This window comes from Carcharodon carcharias, chromosome 3 (genome assembly GCF_017639515.1).
Source record: "Carcharodon carcharias isolate sCarCar2 chromosome 3, sCarCar2.pri, whole genome shotgun sequence".
Lineage (NCBI taxonomy): Eukaryota > Metazoa > Chordata > Chondrichthyes > Lamniformes > Lamnidae > Carcharodon > Carcharodon carcharias.
In genome coordinates this window covers 114,746,485-114,774,308 of record NC_054469.1, presented here as the reverse complement: position 1 = coordinate 114,774,308, position 27,824 = coordinate 114,746,485, and the positions used below count along the sequence as shown (strand labels likewise).

Below are 27,824 nucleotides of genomic sequence, written 5' to 3'. Positions count from 1 at the left end.
TCTGTACCGCCCCTTAACTCAGCCCACAAGAGTTCAAGATTACATTTTCTCCATAAACTAGCATATCTAGAAAATGACAAAGTCAAATATTGAAAGCCACTTAGTCATTCCAATTGCTGCTGCTTTCTCAGCTAATATTCACTGCCATTCCCAGCAATTTTCCCCAAAGATATGCTTTCTTAGAATTGTTTCTTCTTTGATGGTTCCTTAATGCTGATATAACTAGTTATTTCTAACCTGCCCTATAGCACAGATTCACAGTTCAGGCTGCAATAGTGTTCCACTTCATTTTCCCCTCAATACAAATATAGTTTTCTAATGCTGTATCTATTTTTCTGAGTGCATTTCACGAAAAGTAATTTATTTGAACAAGCCAACAATAAACAGACAAAAATCAAAATATGAACTACCGTTTTCAAACCTAAATGCAAGTAGAGCTTAAATTTTATTTGGAGTTTTGATTTACCATCCATTAAGGATCCAATGCAAAATGTAATAAATAATTATGAAAATATAGAATGTTCACATGTGCAATTCTGTTGCAATTAATAGTGGAAATGCTTTTGAATAAAGTTGTTACAAGATGTTGTAAGTTCTCATTCCTGGCAATTCAGTTTTTTCGAAGATTGAGTCTTCAGTTTCAAATCAGTCATTGTATATTTTGTATTCCTGCTAAGTCTTGTCCCATTTTGAAATCTGCTCAACTTGACCACAGTAATACATTTGTTTGATCGATTGTTAAGTTGAAGCTCAACAAATAGTGAGGCTTTGTACTGTTCCAGACAACAATAAAACATTGATTATTCAAATCATTTGATTATTCAAAGTTTGCCCTTCCATTCAAAAAACTGTCTGGCTCATTTTTTTACTGATCACTGGATAATAGAAGTATACTTAAACAAAGTAAAACTCTGCTTTTTTATTTCTTAAAATGTAGGAGGAGAAGTTAGTTGCTCCATCTTTTAAAGATGGTACTTCTTGTACTGGTTTCAGAATTTACAATGATTTATAGAAACCTCAAAGCTTGTCATATAAAGCAAAAGACTTTTTTTTCCCAACCATTGAATTTTATTTAATATGGTAATTAACGTAGTGGAGAAGCATTTTATCCAAGTAAAGAATAACTTAATCAACATTATATTTTACTGATCTCTCAAAGATGAAAAATTGGGAAATCTTAACTTTTAAATATTTCCATTAACTTTGTTGTTTCCAGTGTGTTTTGATTTTGCCTCATCCTAAATTACTATTCTGCTATTTATTGTTATCATGACGAACTTTAGACATATTATTAAACCTGTCTTTGCAGGTTAATACAAATTAAACCATTGCAAATTAGAAATATATTTTACTATTTTATTAGCCATTTCTTGAAAGGTGAAATTTTGGAACAGAAATTATGTGCCACGCTTGGGCATCCATTATCATGGTTTAATTTGATATGCATCAAGTTTAACTTTCCAAAGCAATTTTGCCCACCCGAATTCAAAATGTTTTCATTGCAGTAGTAAGATTTGGCATTACTTTCAAAGCCTGGTTTAAGACATTATATTTTACTGATCTCTCGAAGGTGAAAAATTGGGAAATCTTAAAAACTTTTAAATATTTCCATTAACTTTGTTGTTTCCAGTGTGTTTTGATTTTGCCTCATCCTAAATTACTATTCTGCTATTTATTGTTATCATGGCGAACTTTAGACATATTATTAAACCTGTCTTTGCAGGTTAATACAAATTAAACCATTGCAAATTAGAAATATATTTTACTATTTTATTCTGACAATGCAGTGATTTTTAACAGGGAAAATAGAAACATAAAGGAGTAATTAAACTGGATTTGCAACATTGTAAAGATAATTTTTGAATAGCCTGGTTTAATTTTAAAAACAAAAATACCGCGGATGCTGGAAATCCAAAACAAAAACAGAATTACCTGGAAAAACTCAGCAGGTCTGGCAGCATCTGCGGAGAAGAAAAGAGTTGACGTCAACTCTTTTCTTCTCCGCCGATGCTGCCAGACCTGCTGAGTTTTTCCAGGTAATTCTGTTTTTGTTTTGGTTTAATTTTAATGCAGAATTTCCTACCAAACAGAATATAAAATAAATATGAAGACATTATTTGTTTTACCTCTTTTCACTGCTAATGGTTTTTTCTTCATTCTGTATGTGTATATTACACTTAAATAGGACTTTTGATCATATCTAATAAATTTTATTTCTGCCAATTATTGTTTCATAAGTTGCTCAGTTTTTACAAGAACATTTGTCTACCTAAAGTATATGTCAGTGTCATATAATCAGATGAGTTGGCTGCATGTGGGAAATGTTAATTGGTGATATTGCTTAGTTTCTTTCTCAAGATGTACAGTAGCTTAAGATAAATCGTAACAAAGGGGAATCTAACTGTACCTTTGGTGGCCCAGCCAGCTTGAGGGTCCTGGTTTACCAATTGGTTGCCAAATGTTCTCATGCTATTGCTACACTTTAATAAGCTAACATCAGCAGGACTCTATTTAACTGTTTTGTGGTGTACTCTTTAACAGCTAAAGTATTAAATTAAATCGAGTCTCACCTGCAGGAAGGTATTCAGCGTTCCAGATAAAGTGCCTGCTAATATTCTGGGGTTTAAAAATTGGATTGAGTTTAAATTATACAGGAGAGCTCTTTTAAATCAGGAAGGACGTAGGTGCCAAGGACCCATTAAATCTGTCCTCAAAGCACTTCCATTTGGATGTTTGTCAATAAAATCCTTTCATTTACACAATGATTAAGCCTTGTCTCTACCAAATATCAAAATTCCTTCTCAGTTAATGGCAGGTTTCCCAGTAGCTCATTAAGTAGCATGTTTGTTTTATCCCTTGCAAAAAATTTAGAATGCTTAACCCTTGGTACAGAAATTTTTAGAAGTGTGTCTAGACAGCATAAACCAATCTTTGCTAAATGTCCTGGGGCAGAATTTTCCCGTAAAATGACGCGCGGTGACATTGGGCGAGCGTCCTGACTTCACTGCACGCCATCGCGATATTTCATTGGGCAGGCGCACAATGATGTACAATTCATGCCCGTCATTAATTAATGGGCCACTTAAGGCCCTTGAATCACCAATCAATGCCGATTTTTGGTGCCTGTGCAATCTTTGGATCGGTGCACAGGCGCAACGGGCAGGCGGGTAGGACACATTTGTATAAACCTCATCCACGGGTGGGATAAGAGGCCTCATTGGGGCCACGAGTGTCCACTGTCAAGTATTTATTTTTCAAAGTTATTGAAACTTGCCTGTGTGATCTGCAGTACTTCAAAACGCATACCAGCTGCTTTGTCCGGGCTCAACCTTTAGGTCAGCACTCTGCAGTGAGGAATCTTTTCTGGGCCTGCAGTTTTCAGGAAGTATTCCCTTAGCCTGGGAATGGGAGCGGAACTCTCCACTGGATGCAGCTCCGCTGAGGAGGGAGGGCTAGAAGGGGGAGGAGGCCAGGAGTGGACAATCAGCCTCCAGGGGAACCACCTTTGGGAGGACAGACGCAGGCACAAGGGGTGCAGGGCCAAGAAGTGGACTAAGGCAGAAGGGGCCACAGAAGACGCCACTATCCTGCTGCCAGGGTATACAGGCGGCGAAGCAGCTACCTCAACATGTCTGAGGTGCAGTGCTGAAGGAGGCTCTGTCTCTCAGGTCAACTATATCTGTCAGATGATTGGGCCTGAGATCTCCGCCAACTGTGTTGGTGGACACCCCATGCCAGTGGCTCTGAAGGCCCACAAGTTCTATGCCTCTGGTTCCTTCCAGGGCTCGGTGGGTGATCTTTGCGGTGTCTCCCAATCAGCTGTCCACACTTGCGTCAAGCAGGTTACAGACGCTCTGTTCAGCCGTGTATTGACCTTCATCCACTTCCGCTGGGACCAGGCAAGTCAGGCACAGCGAGCCAGAGGCTTCGCGGCCATTGCTGGCATCCTCCGCGTCCAGGGTGCAATCGACTGTACACATGAGGCCATCAAGATGCCAGCAGGTGAGCCTGGTGCCTTCATCAACAGGAAGGGCTTCCACTCCATGAATGTGCAGATAGTGTGTGATCACAGGATGCAGATTCTGCAAGTTTGTGCAAGGTACTCAGGCAGTTCCCATGATGCCTACATCCTCAGACACTCCCAGGTGCCAGGGCTCTTCAGTGCTCCAGCCCGGCTGGATCGATGGCTGCTGGGTGACAAGGGTGGCTCATGACGTCATGCCTCCACAAGGGCTGTGGTGGAGAGAACCATCGGTCTTCTCAAGATGTGCTTCCAATGCCTGGACTGCACAGGGGGCGCACTCCAGTACCCCCCAGATGGTGTGTCGGTGATAGTGGTTGCATGCTGTGCTCTCCACAATCTTGCGATGGAAAGTGGGGGACACACCACGCCACCTTGAAGCTCCCCTCTCACCATCTCATCACCCTGACTTGGACATGTCCTGGAGTTCAAGCACTGTGCCTAGGTGCAGCTCCTCCAGGTTGCCCCCAAACCAGCCATTTGGGACTCAGTGTAACACATGCTGTGGGGGCAAAACACATCTCTGCATCACCCTCTCAGGCTGGCCTCAGCACGGGCAATTCCTGCTGGCCCACTCAGCAAAGGACATTTGCCGTCAATGATCCAATGCAGCCACTACACTCAGACTTGGGGGTGGGGGCAGCAAGGGGTAAGCTGACCTGCTGGGGTAAGTGACCAATGCCAACATGGTACTCACCCTGTTAGAGTGTAACAAGTCATTGAAGCGCTTACGGCACTGGATCCAGGTGCGCCACACCACGTCTCAAGAGCTCACCACCTCCTCCCAGGCACGCTTCGTCACGTGGGGGGGGCCTTCTCCTCCCATTCTGGGAAACCAGCACCTCCCACCGTGCTGCCATCTCCTCGAGGAGGGCAGCAAGGCAATCATCTGAAATACGAGGGGCACTGAGGTAAATCATCAAGGATTCTTCAACAGCACCTTCCAAACCCACAACCTCTATCACCTAGAGGGCTGAGGGCATCAGTTGCATAGGAACATCACCACCTGCAAATTCCTCTCCAAGTCACATGCCAAACTGACTTGGGGCTATATTGTCATTCCTTCACTGTCAAAATCCTGAAACTCCCTTTCTAACAGAAATGTACTTATGCCACATGGACTGCAGCAGTTCAAGAAGGCTGCTCAACACCATCTTTTCAGGGGCAATTAGGGCTGAACAATGAATGCGCCCAGGATCAATGAGGGACCCAGGCCACAGGTGAGCTAGGCCAAGATAGGGGTTGTATGGATGGGGCTGCTGGCTTGGTGGGGAGGGGCAGGGGGTGGGTCTTACCAGCACCACCCTCCCACCCCACTTCCTGATTGGGTCCCTCGATTGTACATTAAGTGCCTAAAAATGAGGGATTCACCCTGCCAGTCTGCTTTTCAGGCTTCTGGCATGTTGGCAAGGCTGTCCACGGACTTAATCAAGGCAGAGACGGGAGGGCAGCAGGGTCTCCGACCCACAACCACTAGCCCGATTAAATGCATCACCCCCCTCCTGCCCGCCTCCAAATATACCTCAAGGGAGGACAATAAATTCTGCCCAGTGTCTCTCCATAACTCAGCAAATGGATTTTAAGATCCATTGTCTCACCTAATTCCACCTCAAGATCACCCCGTGTCATACAAGCACCTTCTTCTTTGAATTTAGTCAACTACTTATTTTGTACATGTTCCATTCCACCATCGGTAGTTGCTCTTTGCCACTGCCCTGTCCTCTGGAAATCTCCCATTACCTTGACATTGTCACCCACTTCCACCCTTCCAAATCCTTGGGCTTTTTTGTTTTCTCCCTTGCCTTTCATCTTACTGCGCGGTGCCCTCTTTTATAACCTGATGTGGATGTGAGGTGTTTTATTGAAGTGTAAACTGTTGTTTCAAAGTCAATTTTTATTGAGGGGTGATCTCACATTGTGAGAGATTCCACTTCAGTCCTGTTGATGGGTATTGAAACCCCACACCAAGAATACATTCTGTGCCCTTATCACTTTCAGTGTTTCTTCCCTTTTGGACATTAGTGAACTTGATGGGTTTTTACAACAATCAATGATTTTTTTATGGTCACCATTACTGAGACTAGCTTTCAATCCAAAATTATTAATCAATTGAATGTTATTAATATGGAATTTAGATGTTCAGTACCATTCACAACGCCTCAGATACTGAAGCATCCCTGTCCATATGCAGCAAGACCTGGACAACTTTCAGGCTTGGGCTGATATGTGGTGTGGATGTTACTTGCCACTTAAGTGCCAGGGAGTGCCCATTTCCAACAAGAGAAAATCTAACCATCTCTCCTTGACATTCAATGGCATAACCATTGCTGAATTCCCCCACTATCAACATCCATTAACCAGAAACTCAACTGTACCAGCTACATAAATACTGTGGCAACAAGAGCAGGCCAGAGGCTGTGAATTCTGCAACGAGGAATTGACCTCCTGTCTCCCCAAAGTCTGTCCACCATCTACAACATACAAGTCAGGAGTTTGATGAATGCTCTCCACTTGCTTAGATTAGTGCAGCTTCAACAATAGTCCAGAAGCTCAATACCATCCAGGGCAAAGCAACCTACTTGATCTGCACCGCATCCACCATCTTAAACATTCACTCCCTCCACCACTAACACAATTAGCAGCAACACATACAATGTGCAAGAGGCACTGTAGCAACTTGCCATGTCTCCTTTGACAGCACCTTCCAAACATGTGACCTCTAGAAGGACAAGGGGAGCAGATGTGTGGGAACTCCACCGCCTGCAAGTTTCCCTCCGAGCCATACACTATCCTAACCTAGAACTATATTGCTGTTCCTTCACTGTTACTGGGTCAAAACCCTGGAACTCCCTTCCTATTGGACCTGTGGGTGTACCTGCATCACATGGACTGCAGTCGTTCAAGAAGATGGCTCACCACCACTACCACCTCGAAGGAAATTGGGGATGGGCAACAAATGCTGGCCTAGCCAGTGATGCCAACATCCCTTGAAAGAAAAGAAAAAAATCTCATCACTGCTTTGGTTAATTTGTAAACTTCGCTTTATTAATGTATAATTCAGTCTGTACTTCAAAATAATGTTAAGGGAGAAAGTGGAAAGTCCTTAACAAAAAATGCTGGAAATACTCAGCAGATTAGGCAGCATCTGGAGAGAGAAACAAAGTTAATATTTCACATCTGTGATGTTTCTTCAGAACTGGGAGAAGTTTTTGAGCAAGCGAAAGTGGAAGCATGTGAAGAAGAATGTTAGGAAAGGTCTGTGATAGGGTGGAGGTCAGGAGAGATTAAAAGACAAAATGTTTTGTGTTCCAAGGCCAAAGGAAATGGTAATGGAACAAGTAAAAAAACAAAAGATGTGTCTAGAAGAGGTGTGACTGGCAGGATAGCTGTCATCTAAACATAAAATGAAGGAGAGAACAGAGAAGTGAAAGGAAATAAAAGGCAAAACAGCACATTGCAAAATGAGGGCAAAGGTTTTGATCTAAAATTATCGAACTCAATGTTGAATTCAGAAGGCTGTAAAAGTGCCCAATGTGTTCTTCCTCCAGTTTGCATTGAGTTTTATTGGAACACAGTACCAGGCCAAGAACAGGAAGGTCAGTGCGGGAGCAAGGTGGAGAATTAAAAAGATGAGCGACATAAGTCTGAGGTCACACTTGCGGACTGAACGTAAATGTTCTGCAAAGTGGCCCAGTCTGCGTTTGGTTTCCCCAATCTAGAGGAGACCGCATCATGAACAGTGAAGACAGTATATTAACCTTTTAGCTAGGTCATTAGATGTAAGTAGTACTGACCCGTACACACCAGGAAGCTTTAGTCACATTCTGTATTGAATTGGCCGATGATAGCTAGGATGGCAGTTGTTGCAATTGCCTCAAGATCACTGGGCTAAGGAGGAGGAATTTTGGCTGCTACTGCACCACAGTACAGTGATCCTGCTGGAAAGTATTCGTGTGGGGGTTCTCGATGAGAATGGAATCTGGCTTGGCTGTGGTATTCTACATTTAAATGGTCTACAATTACTCACTGTATTGGCTCATACACAAAGAGTAGTTCTTTCAATGCACTATCCTTAAAAACAGTTTTAATTGGGTTTGTTTTTTATATTATTGTAAATTGAAAGATCTTGAAAGAAAACTGCAAGTACACCAGTATGTTTGTCTAGTATGTTGGTTCATGTAGTTTTTAAATTTTGCCAAGCGGCAATGTATGAGTCCTGCTGAGGTTGCTATAAAGGCAGATGAGGTGGAAGTATCCACTGATGGCAATACTTTTCCTTCTGTCATGTTTGATTCAAAGTGCTGAACAAACTGGCCTCTCATGAACAGGAGTTAATGCCTCAAATTCCATTGCAGCATAAACTTGATGAAGAATCGCACAACCGTTTTTTTGATAAAAGAAGCTTCTTTAATTTTTGGTCGCTGCTTCCCAGTGATAGGAAATTCAGCCCAATTTGCCACAACACTAATCTACTGTACCATTGTGTTGCTTTCCTTTTCCACACTAACCGTCCTTGTGGTACCTATCTGAATTAGATTACCAGTTTGTGCCCAATTATAATTATATTTGTGCTGCACGCCCACATCCATGGGGAATGGTAAAGACAAAAAACTGCGGATGCTGGAAATCCAAAACAAAAACAGAAATACCTGGAAAAACTCAGCAGGTCTGGCAGCATCGGCGGACAAGAGCAAAGTTGACTTTTCAAGTCCTCATGACCCTTCAACAGAACTAAGTAGAAATAGGAAAGGGGTGAAATATAAGCTGGTTTTGTGGGGCGGGGGGGTGGCAGCGGGCGGGCGGGAAGAGGTGGGGCCGGGGTTGTTGGGACAAGCAAGCAGTGATAGGAGGAGATAACCAAAAAATGTCATAGACAAAAGAACAAAGAGCTGTTGAAGGTGGTGATATTATCTAAAAGGATGTGCTAATTAAGAATGGAGAGCAGGACAAGCAAAGTAGCTCTAGTGGGGGTGGGGTAAAATAAACCATGGATGGAATACATTTTAAAATAATGGAAATAGGTGGGAAAAGAAAAATCTATATAAATTATTGGAAAAAACAAAAGGGAGGGGTAAGAAACAGAAAGGGGGTGGGGCTGGAGGAGGGAGTTCAAGATCTAAAGTTGTTGAACTCAATATTCAGTCCGGAAGGCTGCAAAATGCCTAGTCGGAAGATGAGGAAGATGGAGGAACAGCACCTGCTGAGTTTTTCCAGGTATTTCTGTTTTTCCATTGGAAGTGGATTGAGACTGTCCAAACTTGTGTACATGTGACCTTTACAGCAAGCAGAAAAAAGACTTTCATGTGGTTTTAGCTAAATTCAAACGCAGCTTCTTGATATGAAAGGGCAATGCATTACCTAATTCCTGCTTGTAGTGGAATGTTGAATATAAATATCAAAGAAGTACAAAATGCTCTCGACACGCTCAGCACCCAATGATATGTTACACAGTTAATGGCTCTTGGTAATAGTTAAATGACATTTACTGCAGGCTAGTGATTTAAAGCCTTGATATCTTGTTACATTGCCAAAGAAATGTTTGAGCTTTTATGCCTGTTAACTTATTCTGTTCAAGCTGCCCACAGTTAATCCTAATGTATACAGCATGTGAATGAAAGTAACCTTGACCAATAAAAAAGTTTTAAAAGAAAATGTAAAATGAAATAGGTCAGTACAGTCGCCATATGAATAAAACAGGAGATGAGTTATCTCCTTGAAAGTTTAAGGATTGAGGGTTAGGAATGTTTTTTTGAAGAGGTGACGTAATTCCACTTCCTTCTCATTCACAGCAATTGGCAATCCCTCACAGTGATGAATGGGCTCGTTTTGCAAGGACCCTGGTGGAGATCCGGGCTAACCGGGCAGATGCTGAAGAGGAAAATGTTGTTGAATTGGCTGTACAGCTGTAAGACATTATCTGTACCCTCCTTGCCAGTCCAATGATGCTATACTAAGATATGCCAGTGTAAAGTGCCACTTATGATGAAAAGCTGCTATTATTAGTTTTACCATTTCACACTTCTAGTATGTTTAACAATATGTAAAGTGTGTTTAAAAACAACATAGCATTATGAAAATTACTGCTCAATTCTGTGATGTTAAATGAGTGTCATAAATACTGAAATTGCATAATGCATTCATTGATGCCTTTTAACTAGTTGTATTTAATGACTATAAGCCCATAGTTAAAACTTGTATTCGCATGCCTGTATTGCATAGATCTATTAAACACATTTGATGCCAGATATGATGATGTGCAGATGTGGTGAGATACACTGTATAAGACTGAGCCAAGAATTTTAAATGTGGTGTTTTCACACTGGTAATGCACATTATGAATGGTTGTACTGTATGAGCATTGCTGCTCCATATTTATTAAACTACTGCATGGAAAATACTAGGAAATCATTAAAATAAACTATCCTAGAACAAACCTGTGTCTCCTTTATTGTCTTTCTTCGTACATTTCTGTTTTCTTCATTAATTTCAAGCATTAGAGGTCATGATGACTCTCATTTAAAGAAATTAATATTTTCCCAAAAAGTCATCCTCACAAGTGATTTGGTAGCAATTCCCACTCAAGTAGGAGTTTTAAAAGTCCATTATCCCAAAAGCGCTGTAAAAACAATGCATATCTCCTCTTGTCATCTGCATACCAGTTAACATACTGATATTTGAGCACTCGTATTTATCAGCACAATTGACACACAAATCTACTTCAAAAATTATATTTTTAGCCCTCTCCAAGGAACTTGCTACTGTTCAAATGAAACTTGATTTGAAGTGGCTAATGCAAGATCAGATTAATTCTATAGATGCATATTTTTTTCCCCAGACAAAGCTTACTTTTATACATTAAAAAAAAACTACAATACCCAGCAGGCTCCTATTCTTCAGTGTCAGTGAGACCACACCTGGAGTACTGTATACAGCTTTGGTTTCATTTAAGAAAGGATATAAATGTGTTCACGTGACTGATATCTGGGGTGGGGGTTATCTTATGAGGAAAGGTTGGACAGGTTGGGCCTGTATTCTTTGCACAGAATTTTACATTCGGCGTGCAGGGGTGGGCCCGATGCACCGGAACATAAAATGACACGCGATGATGTTGGGTGTGTGTCCCTGTGTCATTGTGCTGTCTTGCAATATTTCATTCGGCAGGCATGCACCGGAGTTGGTTGCACTCCCACCCACAATTGAAAGGCCTATTAAGGCCATTAACGAACTAATTAATTTCAAATTTACGCTGCCCGTCCAACCTCACAGTTGGCGGGCAGGCAAAAACACTAAGCGGCCTTAAAGTTTTTTAGGAAACCTCATCCACGAGCGGAATGAAGTTTCCTAAAGCTTTTACAACTTAAATAAAAACTTGCTTTGAAAAATGAAAACGTCCCATCTCGTGACACAGTCAGAAGAGGGGACGTGTTTCATGACATTTTTACTGTTTTTATTTATTTTTAACAATCGCTTCAATCTCCCTCAGACATGGAGCTGCCTCAGGGAGATTGAAGGGCTCTTTTGCGTGCATGCAAGAAAGAGCGTTGGACTTGACTCTCCCTGCCTCCACCTGCATAGGTAGCACTGCTCGCGTTCCATGCTGGCCAGTGCTTAATTGACCTGCCTGCATAAAATCGCGCTCCATGACCACCCACTCCCGCCAAGCCTGCCTGACCAATGAAAAATCCTGGCCTTTGGATTTTGGAAAATGAGAGGTTATCTTATTGATACTTATTGAGTGTTATTTCTGGACTTGAAACCTAATTAGTTAAATAAAATACAATAAAGATGGCAGGGCAGGTGATGTGTGACAGCTGTGGCAGCTGGTGTGTGTGATTTATGGCAACCACATGAAGCTGCGGCTCAAGCAACTTCAGCTCGGAGTTGATGAACTGGAGTCCAAGCTTCAGACTCTGCAATACATCAGGGAGGGGGAGTTACCTTGTTTTGTATATTTGCTCATGAGGTGTGGGCATTTTTGGCTAGGCCAGCATTTATTGCCCATCCCTAATTGCCCTAGATGCTTTGTTCCTGGAGGCAGTGACCCCCCACCCCTCCACCCCGCCCCTTAGGCTAGGACTTAAGATTTTTGTCTGTCATCAGGGACAAGACAATGTGACTGTGAGTGAGTCAGGTATGGAGACTAGAAGGTAGCACTGAAGGAACCTCAGCCCTTACACTTGTCTAACAGGTTCAATATTCTTGTTACTTGTGTGGGCAAGAGCAAGGAGGATGAGCAAACTGACCACAGTTGCAGGGGGCCATTCAAGTGGAGGGAGTAAAGAGGAATATAGTTGTGGTAAGGTACAGTATAGTTAGTGGGATAAATACTGTTCCCTGCAGCTGACAGTGTCTCCCGAAGGCTGTGTTGCCTGCCTGTTGCCAGAGTTAAAGACATCTTCTCAGGGCTGGAGAGAAACTTAGAGTGGGAGAGGAAAGATTCAACTGTTGTCCACATTGTAGGACTGAAAAAGGGGTTCTGCTAAGGGAGTATGAGCAGCTCAGAGCTAAATTAAAAGGCAGAACCACAAAGATGATCATCTCTGATTGCTACCTATCCCTGAGCAAATAAGATCAGAATGTTGAATGCATAGCTCAAAGATTGTTGTGAAAGAAATGGGTTTTGATTCATGGGACACTAGTACCAGTATAGGAGAAAGTAGGAACTGTATCCTTGGGATAGTCTTCACCTGAACTGCGCTGGGACTAGTGTCCTCACATGAGGGGACATTTGGAAAGTTAAAGAGAAAGGGCAAGGCAACATTGCAGGGTGGTAATATGAGTAATGATAACCAGAGTGACAGGAGTGGACAGAGCATATAAAATGAGTGCACTAGCAAAAAAAGTCAGATTAGAGAAAAATGGTAAAAGGATGGGATTAAAATCTCTTTATCTGAATGCATGCAGCATTTATAAGATAATATAAATTGATAGCACAAATAGAAATAAATGAGCATGAGATGGTAGCCATTTCAGAGACAAAGGACAGGTTTTTCCAGTCGGGATGGGGGTGGAGCCCACTCGCTGACGTGTCAAATGATGTGGGGTTATGTCAGGCATGCACCCCACCGTCACCCCGTGTCATTTAGATTTTCAGTTTTGCAGGCACATAGCCGAATCGACTATGTGCCCGCCAAACTGTCAACAGCCTAGTAAGGCCGTTAAAAAACTAACTTGATTGATGGACCTGCCTGTCCAGCCTTAGGGTTGGCGGGCAGGCCAGAATCCCAGGCCGCCTTGGAAAAAGCATGAAACCTCATCCACGGGTGCGACGAGGTTTCATGAGGGCTTTTAAATATTTATCAAATGTTTAAATAAAAGTTAAAGACATGTCCCAACTCATGTGACAGTGTCACATGAAGGGACATGTCAGGGAATTTTTTTTATTACCTTTCACTTTTTTATTCGGAGCCGATCTCCCTGAGGCAGCACTTTGCCTCAGGAAGATCTGTGTGCTTGTTTGCACGCATGCCTGGCTGAGGGAATCTCCGCCACCCCCCCCATTGCCCGCACAGGGAGCGCATAGCTTCCTGGCAGACATCACGCTGGGCAGGCCTTAATTGGCCTGCCCACGTAAAATGGCGGCGTGTCCCTGATCGAAGGCGCTGATTGGAAGGCCAGCCACCGGCGCCCGCTCCTGCACTCCCCCTCCCCACCTCCCACCCTCCCGACGCTGGAAAATGTTCCCTAAAGTTACAAGGTGACTAAGAGTGGGACCCAAATATTCAAGGGTATTTGATAGGAAGGAAGAAAAAAGAATGGGGGTAGTCCTGTTAATAAATAATGAAATGAGTAGAGGAGTGAGAAAGGAACTTTGTTCAGAAGATCAAGATATAGAATCAATTTGGATAGAGTTAAGAAATAGCAAAGGAAAAAGATCAATGGTGGGAGTAGTTTATAATCCTCATAACAGTAGCCACAGTGTAGCGTAGAGTATAAATCAAGAAATAATGGGAGCTTGTAAGAAAAATATTTCAATAATAATGAGCAATTTTAATCGTCATATAGATTGGACAAATCAAATTGTCAAAAGTAGCCTGGAGAATGAGTTCATAGTGTATTTGGGCATGTTCCTTTGAACAGAATGTTCTGGAATCAACCAGGGCAGCTATTTTAGACCTGGTAATATGTAATGAAACAGGATTATTTGATGACCTCATAGCAAAGGATCACTATTGCCTAAAGGATCATAATATGATAGAATTTCACATTCAGTTGGAGGATGAGAAATGTGGGTCTAAATCTAATGTCTTAAATTTAAAATGAAGGCAATTACAAGGGCATGAAGACAGAGATAAAAACAAAAAAACTGTGGATGCTGGAAATCCAAAACAAAAACAGAATTACCTGGAAAAACTCAGCAGGTCTGGCAGCATCGGCGGAGAAGAAAAGAGTTGACGTTTCGAGTCCTCATGACCCTTCGACAGAACTTGAGTTCGAGTCCAAGAAAGAGTTGAAATATAAGCTGGTTTAAGGTGTGTGTGTGGGGGGCGGAAAGATAGAGAGAGAGAGAGGTGGGGGGGCGGGGTGTGGTTGTAGGGACAAACAAGCAGTGATAGAAGCAGATCATCAAAAGATGTCAACGACAATAGTACAATAGAACACATAGGTGTTGAAGTTGGTGATATTATCTAAAGGAATGTGCTAATTAAGAATGGATGGTAGGGCACTCAAGGTATAGCTCTAGTGGGGTTTTTTTTTATATAATGGAAATAGGTGGGAAAAGGAAAATCTTTATAATTTATTGGAAAAAAAAAGGAAGGGGGAAACAGAAAGGGGGTGGGGATGGGGGAGGGAGCTCACGACCTAAAGTTGTTGAATTCAATATTCAGTCCGGAAGGCTGTAAAGTCCCTAGTTGGAAGATGAGGTGTTGTTCCTCCAGTTTGCGTTGGGCTTCACTGGAACAATGCAGCAAGCCAAGGACAGACGTGGGCAAGAGAGCAGGGTGGAGTGTTAAAATGGCAAGCGACAGGGAGGTTTGGGTCATTCTTGCGGACAGACCGCAGGTGTTCTGCAAATCGGTCGCCCAGTTTACGTTTGGTCTCTCCAATGTAGAGGAGACCACATTGGGAGCAACGAATGCAATAGACTAAGTTGGGGGAAATGCAAGTGAAATGCTGCTTCACTTGAAAGGAGTGTTTGGGTCCTTGGACGGTGAGGAGAGAGGAAGTGAAGGGACAGGTGTTGCATCTTTTGCGTGGGCATGGGGTGGTGCCATAGGAGGGGGTTGAGGAGTAGGGGGTGATGGAGGAGTGGACCAGGGTGTCCCGGAGGGAGCGATCCCTACGGAATGCCGATAAGTGGGGTGAGGGGAAAATGTGTTTGGTGGTGGCATCATGCTGGAGTTGGCGGAAATGGCGGAGGATGATCCTTTGAATGCGGAGGCTGGTGGGGTGATAAGTGAGGACAAGGGGGACCCTATCATGTTTCTGGGAGGGAGGAGAAGGCGTGAGGGCGGATGTGCGGGAGATGGGCCGGACACGGTTGAGGGCCCTGTCAACGACCGTGGGTGGAAAACCTCGGTTAAGGAAGAAGGAGGACATGTCAGAGGAACTGTTTTTGAAGGTAGCATCATCGGAACAGATGTGACGGAGGCGAAGGAACTGAGAGAACGGGATGGAGTCCTTACAGGAAGCGGGGTGTGAGGAGCTGTAGTCGAGATAGCTGTGGGAGTCGGTGGGTTTGTAATGGATATTGGTGTACAGTCTATCACCAGAGATTGAGACAGAGACGTCAAGGAAGGGAAGGGAAATGTCAGAGATGGACCACGTGAAAATGATGGAGGGGTGGCGATTAGAAGCAAAATTAATAAATTTTTCCAAGTCCCGACGAGATCATGAAGCGGCACCGAAGTAATCATCGATGTACCGGAGAAAGAGTTGTGGAAGGGGGCCGGAGTAGGACTGCAACAAGGAATGTTCCACATATCCCATAAAGAGACAGGCATAGCTGGGGCCCATGTGGGTACCCATAGCCACACCTTTTATTTGGAGGAAGTGAGAGGAGTTGAAGGAGAAATTGTTCAACGTGAGAACAAGTTCAGCCAGACGGAGGAGAGTAGTGGTGGATGGGGATTGTTCGGGCCTCTGTTCAAGGAAGAAGCTAAGGGCCCTCAGACCATCCTGGTGGGGGATGGAGGTGTAGAGGGATTGGACGTCCATGGTGAAGAGGAAGCGGTTGGGGCCAGGGAACTGGAAATTGTTGATGTGACGTAAGGTGTCAGAGGAATCACGGATGTAGGTGGGAAGGGACTGGACAAGGGGAGAGAGAAGGGAGTCAAGATAACGAGAAATGAGTTCTGTGGGGCAGGAGCAAGCTGAGACGATCGGTCTACCGGGGCAGTTCTGTTTGTGGATTTTGGGTAGGAGATAGAAGCGGGCTGTCCGAGGTTGGGCGACTGTCAGGTTGGAAGCTGTGGGAGGGAGATCCCCAGAGGAGATGAGGTCAGTGACAGTCCTGGAAACAATGGCTTGATGTTCATTGGTGGGGTCATGGTCCAGGGAGAGGTAGGAGGAAGTGTCTGCGAGTTGACGCTCAGCCTCCGCGAGGTAGAGGTCAGTGCGCCAGACAACAACAGCACCACCCTTGTCAGCGGGTTTGATGACAATGTCAGGGTTGGACCTGAGAGAATGGAGTGCAGTAAGTTCAGAGAGAGACAGGTTAGAATGGGTGAGAGGAGCAGAGAAATTGAGACGACTAATGTCGCGCCGACAGTTCTCAATGAAAAGATCGAGAGAAGGTAAGAATCCAGAGGCAGGGGTCCAGGTGGAGGGAGAATATTGGAGATGGGTAAAAGGATCCGTTGAACTGGGAGAGGACTCCTGCCCAAAGAAGTGAGCCCGGAGACGAAGACGGCGGAAGAAGAGTTCAGTATCATGCCGAGCCCGAAATTCATTGAGGTGAGGGCGTAAGGGTATGAAACTAAGTCCTTTGCTGAGCACTGAACGTTCAGCATCGGAGAGGGGAAGGTCAGGGGGTATAGTGAATACACGGCTGGGGTTGGCAGAGTTGGCTGAAGTGGACTGGGAAGATAAATTAAAAGATAAGACGGTAGGGAAGCAGTAGCAAAATTTAAGGAAGTATTTCATTACTCTCAACAAAAATATATTCCATTGAGAAAGAAAAACGATGAGAAGGATACAGCATCTGTAGCTACAAGTGAAATTAAGGATAGTATCAAATTGAAAGGAAAGGTGTATAATACTGTGAAGAACAATGGTAAACCAGAAGATTGGGGAAAAAATGTAGAAACCACCAAATTTAACTTAAAACAAGGGGAAATTAGAATATGAGAGAAAACAAGAAAAATTAAAAACAAACAGTAAAAACTTCTAAAAGTTTATAATGGGTAAAAATAAAGGAGATAAAATAAGCATTACCCTCAGAGAGTGAGACTGGGGAATTAATAATGGGCAACAAGGAAATGACAGAGAAAATTAAACAAGTATTTTATATCTGTCATCACAGTAGAAGCATTCCAAGAATAGTAGAAAATCAAGAGGCAAAAGAGAGGAAGGAACTTAAAACAATCACAACCGCTAGTAAAGAGGTACTAGGAAAACTAATGGGACTAAAGGCTGGCAAGTCCCTTGGACCTGATGACCTCCATCCTAAGGTCTAAAAAGTAGTTGCAGAGATATTGGGCGGAATTTTCCATGACCGCTGGCGGCCAGCATGATAGGCGGTCTGCACGGCCAATATGGTGCAATCTGTTTCACGTCGGCAGGAAGGCAGGTTGCTGGGGTACAGGACATCTCAGCGCACCTCCACAGCATCCACCAGTCACCCAAGGGACCCATCGTTGAACCGGGGGGCGGCCGTCTCTTTTCCTTTGCTGGGAATTTTTCCCAGACAGTGGTGGTGAGCTGGTGGCGATCAGCACTCTGCTGGCAGCTGCTTTTTAAACATGGCGGCTGGCGTGATGCAACTGTGGGGCGATGATGAGCGAACGAGATCCCGCCTGCCATGGAAATGGCGTGTTTCCCTGGTATACATAAATAATGTGGCAGGCTCAGGCCAATATGGTGTGAAAACCCACCACTGCCATTGGTGGGTGGAATGCCATCTTTCCCACCCACTATGACACTTAGTACAAATTTGGGGAAATTCCACCCAGTGGGTGCATTGATTGTAATCTACTAGAACCCCCTATATTCTGGAAAGGTCTCTATAAATTGGGAAATTGCAAATGTAATGCCTCTGTTCAAGAAAGGATGCCATCAGAAAGCAGGAAACTATAGGCCAGTTAATCTAAGTTCTGTCATTGGGAAAATGCTGGAATCCATTTTTAAGGAAGCAGTAGAAGGACATTTAGAAAATCATAATACAATCAATCAGGCAGAGTCAACATGGTTTTGTGAAAGGAAAATGGTGTTTCACATATTTATTCGCATTCTTGGAGGATATGAAAAGCAGGGTGAATAAAGAAGAACCAGTAGATGTAGTTATGAGTTCAGATAAAAGTTGTGGTGATAGGAGTGACATGTATAGAGGACTGGCCAACTAACAGGAAACAGAGAGTTGAGATAAATGGGTCATTTTTAACTTGGCAAACTGTAATTAGTGGAGTATCGTAAGGATCAATGCTGGGACCTCAACTACTTACAGTCTATATTAATGATTTGGATGAAGGAACTGGCTGTATTGCGGCAGGACTGCAGAGCTTAGATCTGATCCGTTGGTTGTGGGATTGCTTAGCTCTGTCTATCACTTGCTGCTTATGTTGTTTGGCATGCAAGTATTCCTGTGTTATAGCTTCACCAGATTGACACCTCATTGTTAGGTATGCCAGGTGCAGCTCCTGATATGCCCTCCTGCACTCTTCATTGAACCAGGGTTGATCCCCTGGCTAGATGGTAATGGTAGAGTGGGGGATATGCCAGGTCATGAGGTTACAGATTGTGTTCAAATACAACTCTGCTGCTGCTGATGGCCCACAGTGCCTCATGGATGCCTAGTCTTGAGTTGCTAGATCTGTTCAAAACCTATTCCATTTAGCACGGTGGTAGTGCTACACAACAAAATGGAGGGTATCTTCAATGTGAAGGTGGCACTTCCTCTCCACAATAACTGTGCAGTGGTCACTTCTATTGATGTTTTTCCCTCTTGTTTGATTCCTCACCACCTGCTGCACACCCAGTCTGGTAGCTGCGTCCTTTAGGATTCTGCTATCTCTGTCAGTAATGGTACTATTAAGCCACAATGATGAACATTGAAGTTCCCCACCCAGAGTAAATTCTGCACCCTTGCCATCCTCGGTGCTTCCTCCAAGCGATGTTCAACATGAAGGAGCACTGATTCATCAGCTGAGGGAGGGCGGTACATGGTAATCAGCAGAAGGTTTCCTTGCCCTTGTTTGACTTGATGCCTTGAGACTTCATGGGGTCCGGAGCCAATGTTGAAGACTCCCAGGGCAACTCCCTCCCGACTGTATACCACTGTGCCACCACATCTGCTGGATCTGTCCTGCCGGTGGGACAGGACATACCCAGGGATGGTGATGGTGTGTCTGGGACATTATCTGTAAGGTATGATTCTGTGAGGGTGACTATGTCAGGATGTTGCTTAACTAATTTGTGAGACAGCTCTTCCAATATTGGCACTAGCCCCCAGGTGTTAGTAAGGAGGACTTTGCAGGGTTGACAGGGCTGCAATTGCCGTTATTGTTTCTGGTGCCTAGGCCAATGTGGATTGTCCATCCAGTTTCATTCCAAATTTGCTGCTAATACAGAGATAGGTAGGAAAGTAAGTTGTGAAGAGGATACAAAGCACCTGCTATACATTGGTTCCGTGAGTGGACAAAGATTTGGCATATGGCATAGAATGTGGAAAAATGTGAGGCCCACTTTGGCGGGAAGAATAGAAAAACAAAAAATTATTTAAATGGAGGGAAGCTTCAGGATGCTGTGGTACAGAGGGATCTGGGTGTCCTTGTACATGAATCACAAAAAGTTAGCATGCGGGTACAGCAAGTAATTACAAAACAATTGCTTTTATTGCAAGGGATAGGAGTATAAAAGTTAGGAAGCCTTACTACAACTGTACAAGACATTGGTGAGACCATACACGGAGTACTGTGTATAATTCTGGTTTCCTTACTTAAGGAAGGATATATTTTAATTGAAAGCAGTTCAAAGAAGGGTCACTGGACTAATTCCTGGGATGAAGGTGTTGTCTTATGAGGAAAGGTGAAGCAGGTTGGGCCTATACTCATTGGAGTTTAGCAGAATGAATGAGAGGTGATCTTATTGAAACATATAAGGTTCCAAAGGGACTTGACAGGGCAGATGCTGAAAGGGTGTTTTCCCTCTTGGGGGATTCTAGAACCGGGGGGCATGGTTTAAAACTTAGGGGCTCTCCCATTTAGGACTGAGATGAGGAGAAATTTCTTCTCAGAGGTTGGTAGTCTCTGGAATTTTCCTTCTCAGCAAACAGTGGAGGCTGGGTCATTGAATATATTCAAAGCTATTTGAGTTAGACAGATTTTTGATTGACAAGATAGTCAAGGGTTATGGGCACAGGAAGGGAAGTAGAGTTAAGATCACAATTAGATCAGACATGATATCTTTGACTGGTGGAACAGGTTTAAGACCATGAGGCATAGGAGCAGAAGTAGGCCATTTGGCCCATCAAGTCTGCTCCGCCATTCCATGAGGTCATAGCTGATCCATTTTCCAGCCTTTTCCCCATAACCTTTGATTCCCTTACTGATCAAAGATCTGTCTATCTCAGCCTTGAATATACTTAACGACCCAGCCTCTACAGCCCTCTGTGGTAAAGAATTCCCAGATTGACTACCCCCTGAGAGAAGAAATTCCTCCTTTCCTCTGTCTTAAATAGGCGCCCCCTTACTCTGAGATTATGCCCTCTGATCCTAGACTCTCCAACAAGGGGAAACAACCTCTCAGCATTTACCCTGTTAAGCCCCCTAAGAACCTTACATCTTTCAATAAGGTTGCATCTCATTCTTCTAAACTCCAATGAGTACAGGTCCAACCTACTCAACCTCTCCTCATAAGAAAATCCCTCCATACCCAGATCAACCTAGTGAACCTTCTCTGGACTGCCTGCAATGCCAGTATATCTTTCCTTAGATAAGGTGACCAAAGATATTCACAGTACTCTAGGTGTGATCTAACCAGTGCCTTGTATAGTTTTAGCAAGACTTCCCTATTTTTATACTTCATTCTCGTTGAAATAAAGGCCAACATTTCATTTGCCTTCCCTACCTATTGGACTTGTATGTTAGCTTTTTGGGATTCATGTACGAAGACTACCAAATCCCTCTGTGCTGCAGCCTTCTGCAGTCTTTCTCCATTTAAATAATTTTCAGCTCCTCTATTCTTCCTGCCAAAGTGCATAACCTCACGTTTTCCCACATTATATTCCATCTGCCAAGTTTTTGCCCACTCACTTAATCTACTAATATCACTCTGTAGAGTTTTTGTGTCATCCTTACCGCTTGCCTTCCCACCTATTTTTGTGTCATCCACAAACCTGGTGATAGTACAATCACTTTCCTTATCTAAGTCATTAACGTATATTGTAAATAATTGAGGCCCCAGCACTGATCCCTGTGGCACTCCACTAGTTACAGGTTGCCATCCTGAAAATGCTCCCCTTATCCCAACTCTCTGTCTTCTATTAGTTAGCCAATCCTCTATCCATGCTAATGTACTACCCGCAACACCATGAGCTCTTATCTTATTAAGTAACCTTATGTGCAGTACCTTAATCGAACGCATTTTGGTAATCCAAATATATTACAGCTACTGATTCCCCTTTATCTATCCTGCTTGTTACCTCCTCAAAGAAATCTAATAAATTTGTCAGGCATGATTTCCCCTTCATGAAGCCATGCTGACTCTGCTTGATTAGATTGTGCATTTCTAAATGCTCTGCTATTACATCCTTTATAATAGACTCCAACATTTTCCCAATGATGGATGTTAAGCTAACTGGCCTATAGTTACCTGTTTTTTGTCTCCCTCCCTTTTTGAATAAGGGCATTACATTGGCAGTTTTCCAATTCTCTGGGACTTTTCCAGAATCTAAGGATTCTTGGAAGTTTGCTACCAGTACATCCACTATCTGTGTAGGTGCTTTCTTTAATATCCTCGGATGCAACCCATCAGGTCCAGGGGACTTATCGGCCTTTAGCCCCATTAGTTTTCCTAGTATTTTTTCTCTCGTGATAGTTATTGTATTTATTTCCTCCACCTGCCCCCACCCCGCCTTTTGCTGCTTGATTATTTAGTATTTTTGGAATTCTATTAGTGTCTTCTACTATTCCCCAGCCTCATTCCCTAAGGAGTATATGTTCACTTTGGCCTCTCTCTTCCTTTTTATATATTTAAAAAAGCTTTTACTGTCCGTTTCTCTTTGCTTGCTAGTTTACCCTCAAAAGTTTATTTTCTCCCTCTTTTTTTTGGTCATTTTTTTTGTTGGCTTTTATAACTTTCCCAATCCTCTGGCTTACCACTAATCTTTGCCACATAGTACATCTTTTCTTTCAATTTGATACTATCCTTAACTTCCTTGGTTAATCATGGTTGGTTTATCGACTTCCGAGGATCCTTCTTTCTTATTGGGTATATCTTTATTAGGGATCATTAACTATTTCCTTAAATGTCTGCCATTGTTTATCAACCGTCTTTTCTGCTAACCTCCTTTCCCAGTCCACTCCAGCCAATTTTTCCCTCATTCCTTTGTAATTATCCTTATTTAAGTTTAGCACAGTTGTTTCCAACCCAAGTTTCTCACTCTGAAACTGAATGCTAAATTCAACCATGTTATGGTCACTGTTTCCTACAGGATCTTTTATGCTGAGATCATTTATTAAACCTGCCTCATTACACATTAACAGATCCAAAATAGCCTGATCCCTGGTTGGATCCACAACATATTGTTCTAGGAAACTGTCCTGAATACACTCTATGAATTCTTGCTCGTGGCTACCTCTGCCAATTTGAGTTTCCCAATCTGCAAGAAGATTAAAGTCACCCATGATTAATATGCTGCCTTTTTAATTACATGCCCTCATAATCTTCTGATTTATTCTCTGTCCTACAGCATAGCTATTGTTGGGTGGTCTATAGACTACCCCCACCAGTGCCTTCTTCCCCTTGATATTACTTACCACCACCCCATATGGATTCTAAATCTTCCGATCCAAGATAATTTCTTGCTATCGTACTTATTCCATATCATACTAACAAAGCTACCCCACCACCCTTCCCTTCCTGCCTGTCCTTTCAAAAAGCCACATACCCCTGAATATTTAATTCCCAGCTTTGATCTCCTTGTAACCATGTCTCCATAATGGCTATAATATCATACCCATTAATCTCTATTTGTGCTGTTAATTCATTTATTTTGTTCCGAATACAATGTGCATTTAAGTAAAGAGCCATTAATTTTGCCTTTTTAGCATTTTTTCCCTATTTGGCACTATTTGCTGCTGGTTCTTTTAATATCTGTACACACTGACCCTTCCTGTCACACTTTGCTTATTGTCACGACTCACTGGGGATCGTGCACTATAATATCAAGCCCCACTGCCCCTGAGCTGCAACAAATGTGAAAAGGTTTGATCAAACCACCAGATTGCCCTAATACTACCTAATTGTTTAACTTATGTTAACAGAATACGAGTACCAGGTTTGTAAACTTAATAAGTAAATAACTGTTTATTGAACAAACTGTCATTAACCAGTGGCAAAAGAAAGAAATATGAACTGCTAATTTCTAACACTAAAACTTAAACTCTACCCCCTTTTTAAATCTCTATACACCTCCATACAAGACATATAAGACACACAAAAACATGGGTTTTAAGTGTGGGATCAAACAGTTCAATAGAACCAATTCCAGAGCACAGGATTCGATGGGTTGATTTTGATCAATGTCTTCCAAATTTCTTTCAGTTCTTATTGATGACATGAGGTGGTCTTCCAGCACTTTCAGTATTTAGTTCACTGGTTGAGCACTTGCCTTTCAATGTCTCTAACAGTGAGTTTCCCCTTTGCCTCTTGATAGGGGTTTTTAGAGAGAGAAAGCAGGTTACAGAGATATGAGGAATAAAAAAAAAGCTAACTATTTATTGTGGAATTATTCGAATCTTCCACACACAGGAGAAGGAAGCTTTAGGTCTTGTTCCTTTTAGGCTAGGAGCTATTCTGCTTTGCTCTCACAGAAAATCTGCTCACCTGGTTAGGAAACAATTAAAATGCTGTTGTCAGGCAGGTCCCTTGGTCCAGGACTCTTTTCTGGCACCATTCTGTCTTTCATGGCACACTCTGTTCCAGCACTGGGCAACATATTCCCCACAACCCCCCTCCCCCACCCCTTCCCCCCGCTCCCCCCCCCCCCACCCCCCACCCCCACCACTGTTGGGGGGGGAAGTGTTGGAGTGGGCATGGGCGGGCCTTCCAATCGGCGCCCCCGGTTGTGGGGATGCCGCTGTTTAACGTGGGCAGGTCAATTAAGGCTCGTGGATGAGGTTTCATGTTTTTTCCGAAGGCCGCCTGGTCTCCCAGCCTGCCCACCAACCTTAAGGTTGGACGGGCAGCTCCATTAATCATCTTAATTAGTTTTTTAATAGCCTTAATAGGCTGTTGACAGTTTGGCTGGTGTGCATCCGACTCAGCTGCGCACCCGCTGAACTGCAAATCTAAATGACACGGGGTGACGTTGGGACACACGCCCAATGTATCTCCACTTCATTTTACGCTTTGGTTAGCGGGCCCTGCCCCTGCTCACCAACTGGAAGATTCTGCCCTATATATATATCTCTCATCCTGTTCCAATGGACATGTCTTTCAACCTGCAGCGATTGTAATTCTAAATCCATAGTTCAACACAAGTAAAAAGATATGTTCCTTACAGTATCATTACCTAAAGAGCTGCCTTACAATGTTGCAATATCCTTTTGCTTTGTAAGTATAAGTATCCTCTCTCCAGAACCCTCCCCTCCTATATTTAGTTTAAAGCCCACTCTAAAGACCTAGTTACTCGATTTGCCAGAACACTGGACCCAAATCGGTTCCAGTGAAGCCTATCCCACCAGAACAGCTCCCTTCTACCCCAGTACTGGTGCCAGTGCCCATGAACTAAAACCCATTCCTCCCAGACCAACCATTAAGCCATGCATTTAACTCTTTGACTTTATTTACTCTATACCAGTTTGCCCGTGGCTCAGGTAGTAATCTCGAGATCTTTAACTTGGAGGTTCTGCCTTTTAATTTAGCTCCTAACTGTTCAAATTCTTTCAGCAGAACCTCCTTTCTAGTCCTATCAATGTTGTTGATACCAACATGGATCTCTCCCCTCCCACTCTAAGGGCAGAACTTTCCTGTTGGCGTGCGGGGGTGGACCGCGCACATCGACACGTAAAGTGATGCATGGTGACGTCGGGTGAGCATCCTGACATCACGGCGCGCCATCGCAATATTTCGGTGGGCAGGCGGGTGCGCGATGATCTCCAATCTGCACCCGCCATTAATTAACGGGCCACTTAAGGCCCTTGAGGCACCACTTGACGGTGATTTTTTGGTGCTCATGCAATCTTCAGATCATCACGGGCACAAAGGGCAGGCGGGAGGACACATTTGTATAAACCTCATCCATGGACAGGAAAAGAGGTCTCAGTGGGTTGGTGAATGTACACAGTCAAGTATTTATTTTCGAAAGTTACTGATACTTGCCTGTGTGAGCAGAAATACTTCAAAACTCATACCAGCTGTTTGGTCTGGACTCAACTTTCAGATCAGGACTCTACAGTGAAGATCCTTTTTGGGGCCTACAGGTTTCAGAAAGCCTTCCCTTAGCCTGGGAATGGGAGTTGTGATCTCTCCAATGGAGGCACCTCCTCTGAGGAAGAAGGGAGGGCCAGAAGGGGGAGGAGGCCAGGAGTGCACATTCAGCCTCCAGGGGAGCCACCTTTGGGAGAAGAGGCACAGGCACAAGGGGCGCAGGGCCAAGAGGTAGTCCAAGGCGGAAGGGGCCACAGAAGATGCCACTATCCTGCTGCCAGGGTATACAGGCGGTGAAGCAGCTACCTCAAAATGTCTGAGGTGCAGTGCCGAAGGAGGCTCCGTCTCTCAAGGGAGACAGACAACTCTACCTGTCATATGATAGGCCCTGAGATCTCCACTAACTTTGTGGGTGGACACCCCATGCCAGCGGCTCTAACGGTCACACCTGCCCTCAACTCCTATGCCTCTGGCTCTTTCCAGGGCTCAGTGGGTGATCTCCCAATCAGCTGTCCACACTTGTGTCAAGCAGGTTACAGATGCTCCCTTCAGGCGTGCACTGAGGTTCATCCGCTACCGTTGGGACCAGGCCAGCCAGACACAGTGACCCAGAGGCTTCGTCACCATTGCTGGCTTCCCCCGTGCTATAGACTGCACACATGTGGCCATCAAGGCGCCAGCAGGTGAGCCTGGTGCCTTCGTCAACAGGAAGGGCTTCCACTCCATGAACATGCAGATAGTGTGTGATCACAGGATGCTGATTCTACAAGTCTGTGCAAGGCACCCAGGCAACTCCCAGGATGCCTACATCCTCAGACCCTCCCAGGTGCTGGGGCTCTTCAGTGCTCCAGCCCGGCTGGATGGATGGCTACTGGGTGACAAGGGCTATCCCCTTAGAGAGTGGCTCATGACGCCTCTCCAGCATCCACGAACAGAAGCTGAGCAGCAGTACAACAGGAGCCACGCCTCCACAACTGCTGTGGTGGAGAGAGCCATTGGTTTTCTCAAGATGCGCTTCCAATGCCTGGACTGTTCAGGGGGCGCACTCCAGTATCCCCCAGATCCTGAGTCGCTGATAGTGGTTGCATGCTGCGCCCTCCATAATCTAGCGCTGCAAAACGGGGACGCTGTGGACAATGAAGATGTAGACACAGTGTCTGCGGCTGCACATGATGAGTCCAGCAGTGAGTCCGAGGATGAGCACGCACAGGGAAATGCTGAGGGGGAAGATGCTGACCTGGGCATACTCCAGGGAGCCAGGGACACCTGGGAGGCTTTAATCCAATGAACCTTCAGCTAGCCCACCACAGATGGACCTCCAGGACAAGCCTGTTCTGCAGGCTCCATACTTGATACTTGAATGCATAATCTGCCTGGATAAGAACATTAACTAAGGCCCGTGTCAATAAAGCTCAATGTGACACAACTCACTCATAACATCGTGGGTAACCGCCCACCTGCAGAGGAAAAGAGTCACCTTCAGCCATGGTCACAAGTCTAAATTTAATGATATAACAAAATGAACTGAAGAAAACAAAATGACAAAGTGTTAAACACCACGCCAACTAACCATGACCTCATCACGGGGCAACACAAAAGCATCAGTGAGAAACCCGTGGTGTGCCTAAGATGCCTTAAATTTATGCTTTCAGGCCCTATGTCTAGGTGCTGTCCCCTTGGTGGCATTGGCATCTGAGACAGCCTGCTCACTCTGCTGTCCTGTTGGCCTCGATGACCTTGGCGGCCGTCTTCTGGCCCATGGAGCCTGTGCTGGCCCCGCCTGGGAGGGAGCAACCAGTTCCACAGCTGGCTTCTCCCCAGTCGTCGCAGCCTCACCGAGTGCAACGGTCACTGACAGAGGGGTGGAGGAGCTGCTGCTCTCATCCGGAGCGCCCTGAGAGGAGCCCGCAGAGATGACAGGCAGCTGCTGCACCAACATGAGGTCACTTCGGACCTCTCTGCTCACCGTGGATGGATGGGCACCGAGCTGGAAAACTTGGTGCCCAGACCATCTCCCACATTGGCACTGACCAGCTGAGGTCAATGCGGATGT

The 27,824-nt window shown here is 44.2% G+C and overlaps 1 protein-coding gene across 2 annotated transcripts in view; it reads left to right on the top strand.

Moving 5' to 3' along the window:
• The window catches only part of LOC121276595 (cytoplasmic dynein 1 intermediate chain 1), a 312,746-nt gene extending 302,292 nt beyond the window's left edge, over window positions 1–10,454 (top strand). For both annotated transcript variants that reach the window (XM_041185192.1, XM_041185190.1), the window contains exon 17: window positions 9,811–10,454. In XM_041185192.1, coding sequence (XP_041041126.1) covers window positions 9,811–9,930 — 120 coding nt within the window. In that variant the 3' untranslated portion in view covers window positions 9,931–10,454. The remainder of the gene's footprint in view (window positions 1–9,810) is intronic.
• Window positions 10,455–27,824: the final 17,370 nt, after the last annotated feature.